This window comes from Chelmon rostratus, chromosome 10 (assembly GCF_017976325.1).
Source record: "Chelmon rostratus isolate fCheRos1 chromosome 10, fCheRos1.pri, whole genome shotgun sequence".
NCBI classification, from domain to species: Eukaryota; Metazoa; Chordata; class Actinopteri; order Chaetodontiformes; family Chaetodontidae; genus Chelmon; species Chelmon rostratus.
This window is the reverse complement of record NC_055667.1, coordinates 7,471,814-7,488,485: the sequence shown is the minus strand read 5'-3', so window position 1 is coordinate 7,488,485 and position 16,672 is coordinate 7,471,814. Positions and strand designations below refer to the sequence as shown.

Below are 16,672 nucleotides of genomic sequence, written 5' to 3'. Positions count from 1 at the left end.
TAGCTGCAGCGGTCTTCACTCTTTTATGCTTTCCTTATATTAGCAATTTCTAATCTGAATGTGATACAACATGACAACAACAACAACACAAAAACAGAAAACTGCTTGTGTTCCACTTTTTGAATGAATACTTTTCAGAAGAATCAAACCAGCTGAAATATGCTGAGGTTTAGTGAGACCCTGAATCCATGAAGAATCAAGTAGAAAACTGGTGACTGTCAGCAAGTCACAGCGATTGTGTGTGTCCCGAAGGGGAAGGACATGGTAAATATTCACGATAAAGCAATAAGGGCAGTAGGGAGATACAGCGCACTTCATAAGCCATCCCTGAAGTGTCTGGATGGACTGTGGTGAAGCAGAGGGCAGCTGCACATGCAGAGCTCATGAAGCCTTGAGTGGGTACCCTGAGGGAAGCCCCCCCCCGCCCCCCGCTCGCGCTCTGATCTGTTGAGTGGCAGCGCTTTTAGATTGTTGGTGACTGGAGGGATCACACCGAATTTGCTGATCGTCGAGGTAAAATGGCAAAATGCAGTGTGTGTGTTGATTTAATGGGATCCCGCGAGGGTCTGTGCTTCACGCTTTACCCCATTTATGAGCCTCGGGTCTCTGAGGGTCTCTGTGCGTGTGTGTGTGTGTGTGTGTGCGCTCAGGTCTAGGTGTGTCTTGGCCGTCTGTATGCGCTGCACACTCCTGCAGACGTCTGTCTCGTGTATAGATTCAGGCTGGCCTATTAGGGGAGTTTTGGCTGCTAATCGGCACCTATCAGAGCCGGGATTAAGTGATTAAGGAGATGTGATGGGAAAATTGATTGGACGGCCACCTTGACAGATGTTTTACTTAGGAATTCACACTAAGCTGTTCAGCTGAAGGCTGCCAGGATACTGGGGTTGGCCTATGAATGTGCAGAGCAGCATGAATCTGATATAGATACAATTTTCCGCTCTAATTGCTAAGAAAAATGTATGTATTTAATTCACAATTTTTATCTGTTTGACAGCCATCATGACAAATTTTAGTTCATTAGTTCAGAAAGTTGAGAACCCCTTCACCTTTTCCACTCGTTGCTCTGTTGTGGACAAAATGAAATAGTTTGACAAAACCATTACAACTCATGATCCACCTCTGAGCGGTATCGTACGGTCCGCTTTGGTTGGACATTCTTCTCAGTTGTCATGGAGATGAATCTGTTAACATGCCAGCTCAGTAGCTGTTACAGTTTCATCCATTTTTAGCCACTTGAACAGTATGGCTAAGGCAATGTTGGTCGGTCAGCCAGTACACAATGATCTCAACAAATGTTGAATGAATTGCCATGACATTTCGTAGAAACATTCATGTTCCCCAGCAGATGAAGCCGAATGACTCTGGTGATCCCCTGACTCTTCCTTCAGTGTCTCCAGCAGGTCAAAGTTCTCACATATCCTGTGAAGTATCACAGAATCTGTAAACATAAAGCTGTTGGATGGACGCATTCATGTCCTCCTTTGGATGAATTGTAAAAACCTTGGTGATCTCGTTTCTTTTTCATCATCATGTCAGAATTTCAATTTGTCCAATACTTCAGTTTCTTATCAAATACCAGCAAAACAAAAGACATTTCTTATCAGTCTCAGCTGTACTTTGTGCCTAATTTGCAATTTTTACATTCTTTACTTCATGCCACCCCTGCCTTTTTAATGTGTAACAAAATGAATCTCATAAAGATTTTTATATTGTCTTGACTCACATTCACACAATATGTGAGGGAAAAAAGGTCCGAACAGAGTCCACTATCTACTAATGTGACTTTTATCTGAACACATAGATCAAATTGTTGCCCTCAATGGTGTTTGCCAAATAACAGAGATGGGGAAAAGTGGCTGTAGAGCCCCCTCCCCAGGTGCTACAGGCCCCTGCCCCTGGCCCGGCTGATCTCTGGCCTCAACCCCAGCAGACCCTCCGACTTGAATTTTTATTTCTGTCCTCTGTCTGTTTTAGATAACTGCTTTTTGTGGGTTTTGTTGGAAAGATTAACATTATAATTACATTTTTGGTTTGTAACACTGTACTGTTACATAGAACTAACTATAGCTCTACAATGTGATGCACCGACAATGCCGCTCCATTACTTTACCTGTTAGCTTTAGCCTCAGTCTTTTAGCATTGTATCACAGTGCTTTCCCCTCATATCCCCTATTCAAAACTCTTTTTACGCATTTTAAAATTAATCAGATAGAAACTTCAAAAAATCAGCTGGCGATCGCACCTTCTACCAACTCATTGAGATTTAGCATTATCATTAGCTTAAGCTAGCTATTGTCATACATACATCTCATCCTCAATACACACAGTATATCTACAAGTTCTGTATATATAAATAAATATTAAATTAGAACATATAACAACGGCCACCTAAATGCAACATACCTACACACAGTGCATACATACATATCGGTACAGGCAGATAGTCTCCCAACAATCTATGAAGAAGCAGCTCGCAGCATTACCATCAGGTTCATCATCTGCCTTAATTCAGTTATTAAATTCAAAAACCTCTCCTTGTCTAAATTAATTATCACTGCCCTGGCATGTATCTGCAAGGACAATCACTTAATTGAAAATAACACTGAAGGTCAATTTTTCAAGGTAAATTTAATAACATGACATTTAGTCGTAATTAGTAATTTTGTATACTTGCGTGACATTTTACATTGCTTCCTTGAGACAGCCAACGCAGAGGACCTTTATGGCGCTCCACCATCTGACGTACACATTTGTACCTTGCCTTTGAAGAAATATTTAATCCTGAAATTATGCATATGAAATCCCTGCTCGAAAGGCATGTCTTATCATTTAATGGAAATTAGTTTGTAGTTTCATAAAGACCATCCTCATTTCATTTCAGAATTCAATTGACAATATAGAGTGGCATTGTGTGTCCAGAGGAAACTGGAAGGACAAATGGAAATTAATATCCGTTCATATATGAATCTTTGCATACAGACAAAAGACTAACTTAAGCTCGACTTTTTTCTAAAGCTGTGTAACTCATTTGGAGTTACAACAAAGTGCTGCTTTGTATTTCAGACTATCATCCAGCCTTCTGATTATGTGCTGGAATCAATGAATAAATATACAGCGAAGTGCCTATTTCACCTTGTTTAAAGTGCTGTGTTTCCATATTGTGCTTAATTGCCATTTTCTCCTGTCTGTGTTTTTGCAAGATGATCAATGGTTGGTCTTCTGCTGAGCCAGTGGAAATACAATAGTTTGTTGAGGTCAAAATTGAGGTCATCACTGGGCATTCAGGTGTAACGTTGCATGCTTTTAAATCTAATCAAATTGGAGGTTTTACTAAGAGAGAGTAGCAGGATGCAGATATATGGGAACAGGAATAACGTAGAAAAGAGGTGATGGCTAGCTGTAAACAGTAATTTAATATTTTTTGGTTTAGGTGGACGCAAACAATTCACAGAAGCTACGTAAATGACTGCATCATAGCTTGTTCCTCAGGTGCTGCAAAGCCCTGCTGCATTCTTAGTGTTGCTGGTGCACCTTTTTGCAAAAAACTGGACATTGAAACCTGGGTAGAATTTGATGATGATGTATCCCAAGAGATAAGAAAAGTAAAACATCATCTTGTGACTACAGTGCATGCACACACTTCAATTAAAGACTGGGGAAATTTCTTATCTTCTCATTTTCCGCTGAAAGTCATTTGGAATTCATGTAACTGAGAAACATTTATCCAAGGAGGGTTGAATCAAGGGCAACTAGACTTGGCTGTAGAAACCTGAAAAGTTTGCCTCTTGTCCAAAGGGCTTCTTCATTCTGATTGGTCAGGAGTCCCCATGTATTTAACCTCTGTGGGGTCGTTATCAAGGTCATTGATACCACCTGGTTCTTTGGTGCTCCTGACTGACAGTCGTTGGAGTCACATGAGGCCAAATAACAGTCCTCAGAGTTGTCGTACTAACCAGAGCTAATTAAACATTACCTGATTGTACCTGATTTTGTGATGGAAATACAACAAAACTTAAAATGTTTTTAGACTGCAAGCAGTTGCCACCGCCCCCTCCACTTTTTTCAACAGTTACAGACGAGCTGTCGTGACCAATGGCAGCGCAGAAGCAAGGAGAGGAAGCACGGCTGCCACTCTCATGAACACGTACAGCTCTGTGCTGCTGTATTCAGAGTTTAAAATGGTTAAACTTTTTCCATCCTTCTGCCACGGTTCGCTGTGTGGCCATGGCAACCAAAGAAATGACAGAGAGGGAAACAGTACCTCTTCGCCAGCAGAAAACAGACCGATCGCTGCAGAGAAACAGTACTGGAGCACTATCAGCTTCAAAGTCTGGGACAGTAAACAGCATTATGATATTAGTCAGACAAACTTGTTAGATTAATAGTGTCATGTTGATAACCACCTCCTCTATTTTAAGTTGAGCAACAACCCACTGTGTTTAGTTGCGTGATGAGATTATTTCAGGTTCCCATAACTGGCAGGATGGAAGCTAGTCAGGAGCCAGGAAGCACGCTGAGAGTCTACAGCCATGCTAGCAGGTCTGTGAGGCTGCACAGCAGTGCTTTGAGCTAAACTACAGTGACCAGACATCCCATTTTGTCCGGGATTATCCCAGATTCAAATTGGGTGTTCAGTATCCTGACAAAGATCTGCAAAACATGTCCTGGTTGTCAGGATTCACTGCACAATTTTCACCACAATTAAAACAATAATTATTATACTTGTGTTCAGCACATAGACATCACGCTCTGTCACTCATTGTAACCCAGTGAAAAACACATGGACAATGTACCAAACATCTGAATTCAACACTGATTTGTCTGCATGTGTGTCAGTTAATTAATGTGTCATTGTCAAGGCTGTTGCAAGCCAGTGAGTCACAGGCCAGTTCAGAGGCTATGATGCTTGTGCTTGAGGCTCTTTCAGACAGGACCCGTCGGTATGCTAACGGTTAGCTGTCATGTTGAAAAGAAAGTCAGTCTAAAGAGCTTGAGAAAGAGAACTTTTTCCTTTGTAAGATAACCTGCAATAAAAATGCTGCATTCACTGCGTCCACGGTGTTAAGAGGTGAGCTTGGTGGGTGTGCTAAACACTGAAATAACTGTCACCCATCCTGAAGAAAATGCCTTGGTCACCTCAGCTAACTGCTGTCATCAACATGCTTAAATGCTCACAACAACAATTTTATCATGCTGATGTGTAGCAGGTATAATGTTTATCATGTTCTTCATCTTAGTTTACCGTGTTGGCTTGTTTAGTGTACATTTTCTAATTGCTACTGGCTACAAAGACTACTGCACAGAGGCTGATGAAAATGTGATTAGTCCTGCAGGTAAGTGATCAAAAAACAAAATTATTGAACAAATTCAAATTTTGGTCAGATGCAGTAGATGAATTACAGCTCATACAGAGGGTAACATAAATGTCAGTATCAAATTTCATGAGTTTCCATCCAATAGTTGTCAAGGCATGTCACTCAAACCCTCCAATGTAAAACCTGATCCTGGTGCTCAAAGAAAAGTCAGGGGAGCACCAGAGTCATTAGGCTTCATCCTCTGGGAACCTGGCAAAATTTCACGGCAATTCATTCAGATGTTAAGATTTTTTTAGTCTGGACCAAGGTGCTTGACTGAAAGACCAACATTACCATCACTTTAGCCACGCTGCTGGCATGGCTAACAAAAGAGAGCATTCCAGGCCAGCCTCCTGAAAGTTATCGAGGAAAAAATCCTCACATGCACCTCATATACCACATTCCATGCAGCTTATCGTCCTCTGCAAAGTAGTTTCCATATCTTGCAGCACAATTAACCTTTGCTTAATAGTTGTAAAACCTGAAAGATATTGAAAAGATCCACAAAGGAAAGCCACAAAAAACAAGTCAGTATCAAAGTTAACAGCATGTGGTGATATTAACAAAGATTCTGAGCTATTCAATGAGAAAGTCCTCTTAAAATCAACGTCCTTCATTATTATTATTAATAATAATAATACTTCTCTTTGCATGGTAATGGGTATGCCACATTTTTTAAAATAAGGAATTGAACAGTAATTTTGTGATTGGTATCTTATACTCATAAACAGTCACTTTTCTTCACTGGCATCACTGTACATGTGTTTCTCTTTTGTTTTACTGAAGAGGATGAACATTCAGAAGTGTGTTCATTATCAGACTTTCACTCCGTCCACTATCTGCCACTGCCAGAAACCTTCAACTCATTCTGTGCATCAACAATAGCTTTTTTTGTTTTTGTTTAGCACAATAAAAGCTATTACATTTGCTATCAGATCTAAATGTGTGGCACACAGTGTAAAACGCAGAGTAGAGGCTGGTTTTCTTTATCGAAGACAATAATACAAATGTTTGCATAATTAATAGGGCAGGGGTTTTTTTTATTCGTATTCACCTTCAACTATAAATATCATTTCCTGAAATGAATTATTCTGGTATTGAAAATCATGCTTGACAAAAAAAAAAAGAAAAACAGGCCAATCATTTCACTTCTATTCTACTAATTCATCAAGCAATAGAAAGAATTCAAAGTGCCCTTGCCTTTTTAGGGGCTGAGGTCGAGGGGAGAAAGGGCTATGAATGACTGGAGAAAGTGACATTACAGTCCCTACAAACAAAGACAATGGCTGAAAGAAATGTTGAATAAATGTGTTTATTTAACTGCTGGGATTAGAAAATCACAGAGGTGTATGTGTGCTTACCCATTCAGGAGCCAAAAACACCTGAACACACATACAACTCCTTCCTAGCACTGAATTCTGACAAATCATGTTGCACAGAAATATGAATATTTTATGAATATTTGGTGAGGGCACTGCACTGTCAACTGTATTGTCAAGAAACACTGACATTGTAGCAGGACTGTTAAGATTGACATTTAAATCAAACCTTTTACAGTCTCATAAATATCTTTTGGTCTTTCTGTGCTGTTTTCTGCTGTTGTAAATGGGTCAAATTCTGTTCTTCTCTGTTTTTTTCATGAAGGTGACAGTTTGAGATATACAGCTCAATGTCAAAATGGCGTGGTGCAGAAAGATATTTTCGCTGTTGGCCTTTTGCCCCCATAAAGAATTTATATTCCCACTGGAATCAGTGATAGATATTTAATCGTGTCTCTCCGTGAGTAACCTTTTGATAACCCGGGGCGAGAGCAAGGAGTGTGACTTGTAGTGCCTTTGAAAAATAGTAAATAAAAAGATAAATGATAAACCGTTCTCTTTTTTTTACAATATAAGACAGCACGTCTTCCTGTCAGTGTTCGTGGACTTCCTTTCCCTCAGTGGTGAGTGTCTAGATCATTCCAGCCAGCCAAGGAGGCAAAAAGAGTCCCACAGATCCCAGTATACACACCAGTACAAACATCCAGAGGAATATCCTGTCAATGACCATGGCCACATACTTCCAGTCCTCCTTTACCTAGCAGATAAGAGACACAGCAGAGAGGGACATTTCAAATTTCACACCACACCACCTTTCTTTTTACCAGCTGTCAGTCTTCACCCTTGATTGATTTCTCTCGAATGGCTGATTTTTCCATTATGAGGCAGCTATCTCCTAAATGTCAGTCAATCCTTGCTTGTCTCTCTTATGAAAAATTCAAGGTCAAATTACTGAGGTCCCATTGTTTCAAAGACAGGCCGATTCTGGCTAGAGACAGAAAGTGCATTGTTGCATTGACAATGACTCGTGTCAACGAATGCAAGGACTTCCACCGCTGATTTTAGAATTGTACACATTTTTTAACTTCTCACATTGCGCAAAGACACCCTTCATTTTTTCCTCCGGTGACTCAGCAATTAACACTGAATCAGTACTGTACTTGTTAGCTGCTTAGCAGTTTCCTAATTAAATATATTTTCACTGATTTATTTCAAAACAGTAAAGAACAGTCTTGTAACTTTTCTATACTGTCAGAACTAAAGACCTACAGTATGACACATGAACAGGCTACATGAGGTAAAGTCTCAGTAAACCTGTCAGATGATCATTTCTATGTCCTGTTGAACTTATACACTGAAGATGTTGAATTCAAACTGATGATTACAGCTCAAAATTTCATTTTCCCCCACTTTGGTTGTGGGAAGCTCTGTGAGATTTTTTTTCAAATATATAGTAACTGCTATGTCATCGCCAAAATGTTACTGATTACTTAAGACAAAGATCATTTCTGTCAACTCACTGAAAAATCTGCATCCTCTGCCCTAAGATGATCAGCGATGTACTGAACCCCCTCTATGGCTCGTCGCATGGCTGGAGAAATAGTTGGAACAATAGTGTCCTGTTGGGTACTTGCGTCTTTGGTGGACTCGGCTGCAAGGGTCTCTGCTTGGTGGTCTGCGGGGGCTTGTTTCTTTACCAGCCCTGTGATCCCAATGACCCCAGGCCCTTCGTCATGCAGACAGCAGTACTGGAAGCTGCGGGAACGACACAGATGCCCAGCTCTCTGAGGAAGCTCCTTCTGCTGGTCAAACATTTGCTCTGCACTCAGGGAGCGGCCATTTGGGGCCAGAGTCTTGGGTTCTTCCCTGGACAGACTACGAATTGGTCCCAGTGGCAAAGTTAGGGGTAAGGATAATTGGGAAGAAGAGGAGGCAGCGGAATTGTGTCCACGTAGCGGTTGTTTCTCTGAGAGGACTGAATATTGACCAGATGAGGACCGGCAGAAAATGTTGGCCTTCAAAGAGTGATCTTCCTCACTGCAGTCCTTAAGAGGAGAAGAGGGCGGAGAGGGTGAGCAGACTAGGATGCTTGGACTGTCGGATGGAGTCTTTGGAAGTGTATTCTCGACCTGGCCCATCTGTCTAAACCCCATCTCTAACCCTGTCCAAAAGGTCTGCGAGTTGCCTGTTGCAGATATGGTGGTGGGACGGTGCATCATCTCGATAAGCTTCTTGCAGTGCTGCTTGGCTGTGCCCGGCGGACGTTTCATGAAGAGGACTCGGGGCACCATGTCCAAGAATACTCTCCGCACCCAGTGAGGCATGCCGTGGGTTTGGGGTGATCTGTGATGTACGTTTAACACGAAGACAGTAATTATGATGGAGAGTGTGACAAAGACCATAGTGAAGAGCAGGTATTCACCAATCAGTGGAATCACCAGCGATGTGGACGGTATAATCTCTGTGATCAACAGGAGGAATACTGTCAGGGACAGCAACACCGAGATACACAAGGTGATCTTCTCTCCGCATTGAGATGGCAAATAAAACACCAGCACAGTCAAACAGGAGATGAGAAGACAGGGGATGATAAGGTTGATGGTGTAGAACAATGGAAGCCTCCGGATGATGAAGTAGTAAGTGATGTCTGCGTAGATCTCTGTGCAGCACTCATACTTCTTGGTATTGTACTTGCCCACTGCATTGACAATGACCCACTCGCCACTCTCCCAGTAGTCCATCTGGTCCACATCGCTGGCCATGCTGATCAGATCGATCTTGGCGCGGTCGTAGGTCCACGAGCCAAACTTCATCTTGCAGCTTTGTTGGTCAAAAGGGAAAAAGGTGACATCGATGCTGCATGAAGATTTGTAAATGGCCGGTGGCATCCACTTTATCCGACCGTCATAGAACAGATGTGCCTTCGTGAGATGAGTTACTGCGAAGTCGCCATCAGCACTGCACATAAAGAACAGGATGTAAGAGGGAGGAACATTCTTCTTTCTGTACTTTACATTTTCACCCCATCAAACAATCATATTTCAAGACATTAATTCTGTTTCCTCGAGCAACGACAAAAATTCAAGTGGACCTCTAAGGTTTAACAGTTTTCAACCACATCTTAAGTTCGTCTTCAGCAGATTGAGTTAGATCAGTTGTTCAAAAGATCTGGAAAAAGCTGATGTAAGATTTTCTTTTTGAAACTACTGTTCCCCAGGTCAAGAATAAACTTTCACACTCAACACCTAAATGTCATGAATACAGTAGTTCTCACTACAATCAGTGACTTTGAGAAACTACAAGCAAGAAACTAATAGTATTTTAATCAAATGACTGGCTTACTGTACCTAAAGGACTAATGATTAAACATTTTATGTATTGCCTATATTGATAGTTATTTAAAAGGATTCAATTTTTTTTACTTTTAATCTTTGAATTCCACCTCTACATGCTTATATTAGCATGCTCACTTACAAAGATGCAATATTTGTTAAAATATGTATACTGATGACACTCAAATTTACATTCATCACCAACCAAATGACAGACTGGATGTGCCAAAATTTCCCACAACGACAAACAGTGAAACAAAAGTGAAATTTGAAGTTCACTCTGTACTGCCTGTATGTGCTCTGAATGTCTGCCTGCCCTCTGAAATCCTTCCTTGTTGCTGAATATAAGCTGTGTTTTTACCCAGTAAAGACCACAACGTACACACAAACACACTCACCGGCTGTATTACTTGGCATTACAGCCGATGCATGTTGCCCTTCAGTCTGCTCCAGTGTTGCAGTAAAAGTAATCTAAATCAAATATTTTAGCGTTGTCAACGATTCAGACCTAAATTGAACTTTTCTGACTTTGAAATATCACATGCAATAAATGTGTTAGACAATAAACATGCCATGCCTATGACATATGAATTTGATAGTTGTATTCAGCAAATTCTGACATGCCTGTTTGTGATGCTGTTTTTCATATCGCTGATTTCCCTTATTTAGAGAAATACAAGTCGACCTGAGGCACTCACACACTCACAGACACATTTCATCTGAGGCCATCTGAAACACGTCCAATTAAATTTCATCTCCTAATTCCCAGCCTAATGTATTGCATTGTACGATTCACCAAGTTTTGTTTGTAACCGCATCCATTAAGGCTGACCTTGGTCAAATGTATTTTAGCTAAATTACTTTATGAAACTGGCACAGGATAAGATGCTTGGCACATCCACATAATCTTCACGTTTTCCCTCTAGTCATGCCATCTGTTGGAATTTAAATCATCAAAATCTGAACATTAGTTGCTACATGATTATTCTTGCCAACATGTAAGATCCTAGAATGTCTAGAATGGAGTTTCTTTACATAAAAGCTATAGATACAGATCCTCACTTGTTGTAAAGGACAATGTCGGGCCTCCAGATGATCTCTGAGGGAATACGGATGGAGGTGACATTTTCATATTCCTCTGGGTTCCAGCGGAGTTTGTAGTCATTCCATTCCTGTAGGAAAAGATTCATCACATTTGCGTGCTGTAGCTTTATATTGGACTTTATCTTTAGCATGTGTTTTGTCACGCATCATCACATACTTGCTTGACCCAGACGTTTGTGGTCATCATCTGGTTCTTCTCATCCTTATTTCATGTAAACAGAAGAGACAATATAGTGACATTAGACTTCTTTTTTTGAATTGTATGTCAGTCAGGGACCTCATAATCACATAGGTAGGGAACGTCTCATTTTCTAGTCGTGTATTTCAAAGCTGCTGCATACACTCGCAAATTAGTTGTAGAACAAATCAGCATGCATTCCCTCTTACACATTAGTTGTGTAATACACCAGGAAATAAAGATATTAGGCAGTGCTTCATGCAAAAACACCCTCACAGTACTGTGTCTCTTTCTCTGCTGCCACTGCTGCTAAGATGCTTTCTCCAGCTCTGTCCTAGCAACATCTAAGACACAGCAGTCAGTGAAAACACTGACTGCTGCTAGGAGAAGACAACTTCACCCAGAGCTGACTCTCACTGCCAGGCATGTGGAGCAAGCACTGTCACCTAATTGTGTGTCAAAAATCTGGTGAATCATCCCCGCAGTGATGCAGGTTCTACGTATTCAATCTCGAAGCTGCACTGGGCAACTTTGCATGGCTCCGGATGGCAGTGAGGTGTTACACATGGTATAACATTTGTCAACAGAAACTCTGCAACATAATTTGTGTAAATTGCATGTATGATTACAACGTCAGAGGGTCTGGAATGCACAGATACCACAAGTACAAGAAGGGAGAAAAGCATCATTGTGTTGAAACCAGCAGAGACTGAAATACTGTTTTGCAGACAGTTTTGAATATTTACTGCCAGTATTAGCATACTTGACAACTGAATTTAATTTAGGAAAATAATTCAATCTCTTGTGTTGTGGTTTAATTTCCGCTGATAAGTGATCTGTATATTTAAATTTATCTCTCCTGCCTAGAGTAGCTTTGAGCTGGTTGCTATTGATATGATCATAGTGAACATAATGCACAACACAGAAAGAGAAAGACTGCATTGAATCAACACCACCACGACTTAAAATTCATAACAACTAATCCACCTTTAAAGGAGCACACCAGCTCCTAAACTGGCCAAAGTGATGTTTGAAGCTAAATTCATGCTGCTTAATCTGCTGCTGCTGGCCGGCTTCCAAACTATCAAACTGGCGTTAGCGGTGCACTCTGCCCTGGTGAAGGTTTATGTGGTCACTCATTCAATACGCTAAGAGAAGACATTTGTTCATGTCTGTTAGCTAGATGAGAAGGAGGCTTTAGCAGGACAGCTGATCTCGGTGGTCCCTGGCTCTTGTGCTTTGTAGCATGCTGCTGTCTGATCAGTGTCACCATCTGCCTATGATAGAACGGTGACATAGCTGCCTTAGGAACATGACGTGATTTAATTGGCCGTATGGAAACAACTACAGACAAAGAACGAACATTATTGCAACATATTATTGCAAAAATAGGGGGCACCACTATGAACCCAAAACATGTAAAATATAAATTTTAAGGACATGTGTTTAGACCTGCAGCGTGGGACTTCTGTTTCCCCCTTCTGGCAGTGAGAAAAATTCCCCCCCTTCAGCTCTGGCTAACCAATCATTGCTGGTTTAAGAGCAGCACTGCCTGTGCAACAGCGCAGGAATGCACAGCCTTGTTAAATTTTTGTTGAGGCTTTACTCACCACATCAATAAGCTGGGCGATAGACAGTCCAAAGTGAACGAGCACTGTGTCTGTCGTGTTTTCCACAGGCCGGGAGAGCTTATTATAATTCAGGAACAGATCCTGGAGCAGCCTCTCTTCGGCATGGGCCCGAGGTCCAACTTGGGAAAAAACTAAGGGGAGAAAAGAAGCGATCAATGAAAGCTTAAACAACAAACAGTCGTTTAAGACAAAACATTTAGATCTGCATATCCAGTGGAAGCACATGCATCAGGTAATATTGCTACTCCTTTCAGCTCGTTTTGTGCAGACTTTGCTGGTGATCTTCTACATTATAACCAGTTTGAATTGTCTCTCTTTTTGCACATATATGTTGGAAATAGAAACCATGACTTGGAATGCATTATAATAATATTCAATATATTTTCTACTGTCTACAATATCCTCATCTATAATGGATTGAGCTGATGTGGCCATGCCACCGTAAAGAATCCACTGTTGTAGATACAGAGTGTAATCTAAAGGGAGGGTGACCTCTATTATACAGGTGGCATATGGTTACATGAGACTGTATCTGAGTGATGAGACATAGAGGGAGGGGGGGTGGGGCTTCAGGAGATGAGAGAAGGCAAAAGGAGGAAGGATGAATCTGAATCTGAGGACATCCGTTGTGTCTCTGAACAGACGTGGTGATGGAGCGATTTGTGGAGACGTCTCATCCCTCCCTCGCCCCCTCTCGGCCCCTCTATCTCGGTGTCTCTCTGTCTAATGGAGCAACTCAATCACACACGCACCCTTTACAATCAGCTCACATAGCACTGAGGATGACCTAACAAGGTCTGGGAACAATTAAAGAGACGGGCATCGTCCTGTGGCTCGTACAGTACAATGTCCTTTGTATTCCAATCCTTTTTCATATTCAATTAAGCATTTTGCTATTCTGGACGTTGTGCATCTGTGCCGGTAATTCAATGGCACAGCAATACATCATAGGCTGCGGTTTTGTTTCACCAGCCTCACTGGTATTGCATTATGCCTGGCATTACTGCTTATGTCACTGTCTCTTTTCTGTGCAGCATTATATTGTGTATATTGCCTTTTAGTATTATACAAAATAGTAATTGTGCAGGGAGATGTGTTTTCTATTACCTCTTTAAAACATTTTTAAAAATGCTGTTCTAACTTGCATTCTTAAAACAGGCACACAGGTGTTGTTGGAGTGCTGCTGGCCCTCCTCTCGGGTCCTCCTACCCACTCAATCAAAGCTGATGGGCTGTCCTTCAGTTGCCTGAAAACTGGCATCCTCAATTTTTAAAGGCTTGAGATCAATATCTTATTAAATGGATATAGTCCCCCCCTCCCCAACATCTTGTCTTCCTGTTCGCAACTGAATCTGTTTGACACGTCCAGACACCAAACAACCTTGAAATGTCTGTACGGCTTCAGATGAGAGAAACAGACACAGGCACCATTGTTTGATCACATCCGCACAGAGTGATATCTGTTGAATGCAGCTGATATTCAATGAAGAGGAACGCTCGGGTGGATTCTAAAACAGCCTCGCAACTAATGGGTTTAGGTGGGGGAGCTCGCAGGGTGTCCTGACTTTGACAATGTGTGGGTCAGAGCTGTAATGTGTGCAGGAGGCAGCAGGGAACTGTTGGATGAGTTTACTTCTGGACGGTGTGCCTTACAGGACACCAGGAATAGCACTGGAACAGTCTGTAATGTCACCGGTCACTTAGAATGGAGAAAAGTCTCTCTTCAAAGTGAACCCTTTCATTCCAGTTCACTGTGATATAATTCCTCAGCTTTCGTTTTCCTTTCTTTGTGAGAATGTCCGGTTCTTTGTCCTTTAAGACGTTCTCCTGGATGCTTTTCACTGTTGCTCTACCAGTATGCTCTCACGATTTACTCGTGCAGACAAATTAATATAAAACAACATGAATTATGTTAATCATCCACAAGAGTTAATTGAACAATATAACAGTGCAACAATTGGGCCAATTTTCTAGTAATGTTTCGAGCTAAACAGTTTCACCCTGCTTAGAAATCTAGATGTGTCAGAGCTAATGGACCCAGTTCTGTCCTCATTTGATCAATGCACTCACATAGGCCAATAATGCATTCGCAGCAAATGTCACTGTTTGTACAAATGAGTCCTGCTCCTGAACCAAGCAAATAAAGCTTGTTAGCAGGTCACTAAGCAACAGATGGAGTTTCTACCTCCTTATCCAATGGAAACCATTAAATATGACTGAATGTGTTTTTATGTTCTGAAGGTTGCCTTTTTGTCAGTGATTGTGTTACTCATCTTGCCAAATTATTATTCAGAAAAAAATCCTTAGCCTTTCAAATGTATAATAGGACTGGAACTTCATTTCACTGTGTGAAAGTCATTGGAGTGCTGAGGGAGGCTCAATCTTCTACTTTATTTGATAGAAAAGCAAAACCCTCTGCTGCCTTTTTAAATATTTTCTCTGGACCCATTTCTCACTGCAATAGTAGTCAGTGTCTCAAAATGATATATTAATGACAAACATAATAAAATACCAAATAATATATAAACTTTTTTCAGCCGCTGACTGGCCCAGGCATCAACTTTGTTGGTGCTCATTGACTTGAGCACTGAAATATTTTTGCCCCAGAATGAATTTTTAAGAAGTAATTAGAATTTTTGATGAGTAGAAGTTAAAACGCCTTCCTCTACCTGCCAATAAATATAGAATACCCTCCCCTAAACCCTTATGTTGATTTAAAAAAAAAAAAGAAAGAGAGAGAGAGATGAAGCAGCTGTAACTGACAGAAAGGGAAATGATTTACCTTGTGGACAAAGAGTGAAGAAAAGTAAGCTTAAATATTTGTATATATCCATAGCGCCCTTAGCAGTATCCATCTCTATGAGTGAACTCTCCCCAACTTCTGCCGGATTTCAGTCCCCGCAGGCATCCGTCCCGTAACAGCAAGGCTTCAGGAGGTTCAGATTAGGTTAAACAGCCAGATGGAGAGGTCACGTCGGTCCGTGTCAGCCGCGGGCCTCGTGTTCCTCCCGATTCCATCTGTCCGTCTCTTCAGTCTGAGCGTCGGCATCAAGGACCACGGACATGTAGTTCAGGTGATCCAACACTTGAAAGTCCCTCCTCGCTCCAGTGGAATCCTTCATCCAAGTGTGGCTTATCCCTCTCTTCTCCACCCTCCCTGTCTATGTTACTCCCTCCCTCGCCTCTCATCTCTCCGCCTCCTCAACTCTCTCTCTCTCTGTCTGCCTCTCTGTCTCTCACACTCACACACACACACCTCAGTTCTCTTTGCGTTCTCTCCTTCCCTCCCACTTATTTCTTTTCTCCCTGTTCCAGTTTTCTGTCTCTCCCTCACTTGTTTCCATGAAAAACAGGGAACTTTTTTGTTTAGGTGTGAGGGAAAGACAGAATGTATCCGCTGAGTTGTTGTGCTGTGTGTGTTTTTGCAGATCAGTTGTTTCTATGTGAGCGATGCTATAGAGTGTGTGTAGACGCCTTTCAAAGTCCAGATTTGTAAAAGTGCCAGTGAGTCATAAGACCTGGATACTCTTCAATCTCCTCCCTGTCCTGTTTCCCAGGAGCATAACTCCAATCCCCCCTCTCTTTATCTTACCACCTCTTTTCTCTTGTTCACACCCTTGACCCTCATCTGCAGTCATTTTTTTTCCACGTCATGTCTTTCACACAGACGGAGATTTCTCTTCTCTGCAACCTCTTTGTGCTTCACTGCCAGTCTCCCTTACGGCTTTCATACGTCAGCAAGACTCAATGCC

The 16,672-nt window shown here is 41.5% G+C and overlaps 1 protein-coding gene across 1 annotated transcript; it reads right to left on the bottom strand.

Annotated features, from left to right (window-relative positions):
* Window positions 1–7,307: 7,307 nt before the first annotated feature.
* On the bottom strand, window positions 7,308–15,754 carry chrna4b (cholinergic receptor, nicotinic, alpha 4b). The gene is made up of 6 exons (XM_041945265.1): window positions 15,703–15,754; window positions 12,901–13,052; window positions 11,270–11,314; window positions 11,071–11,180; window positions 8,197–9,634; window positions 7,308–7,433 (listed from the first exon to the last, which is right to left on the bottom strand). Exons 1-6 carry the CDS (start codon window positions 15,752–15,754, stop codon window positions 7,308–7,310), a joined length of 1,923 nt encoding a protein of 640 aa, XP_041801199.1.
* Between the last annotated feature and the right edge of the window lie 918 nt (window positions 15,755–16,672).

What these genes read in the sequence shown, in the direction of transcription:
- chrna4b (XM_041945265.1), bottom strand. Translation starts at nt 15,754, where the DNA reads ATGGATATATACAAATATTTAAGCTTACTTTTCTTCACTCTTTGTCCA. An exon ending in CTTCACTCTTTGTCCACAAG is followed by an intron (nt 13,053 to 15,702) that starts GTAAATCATTTC and finishes TTCTCCCCTTAG; the next exon opens with TTTTTTCCCAAGTTGGACCT. An exon ending in TCGCCCAGCTTATTGATGTG is followed by an intron (nt 11,315 to 12,900) that starts GTGAGTAAAGCC and finishes ACATGAAATAAG; the next exon opens with GATGAGAAGAACCAGATGAT.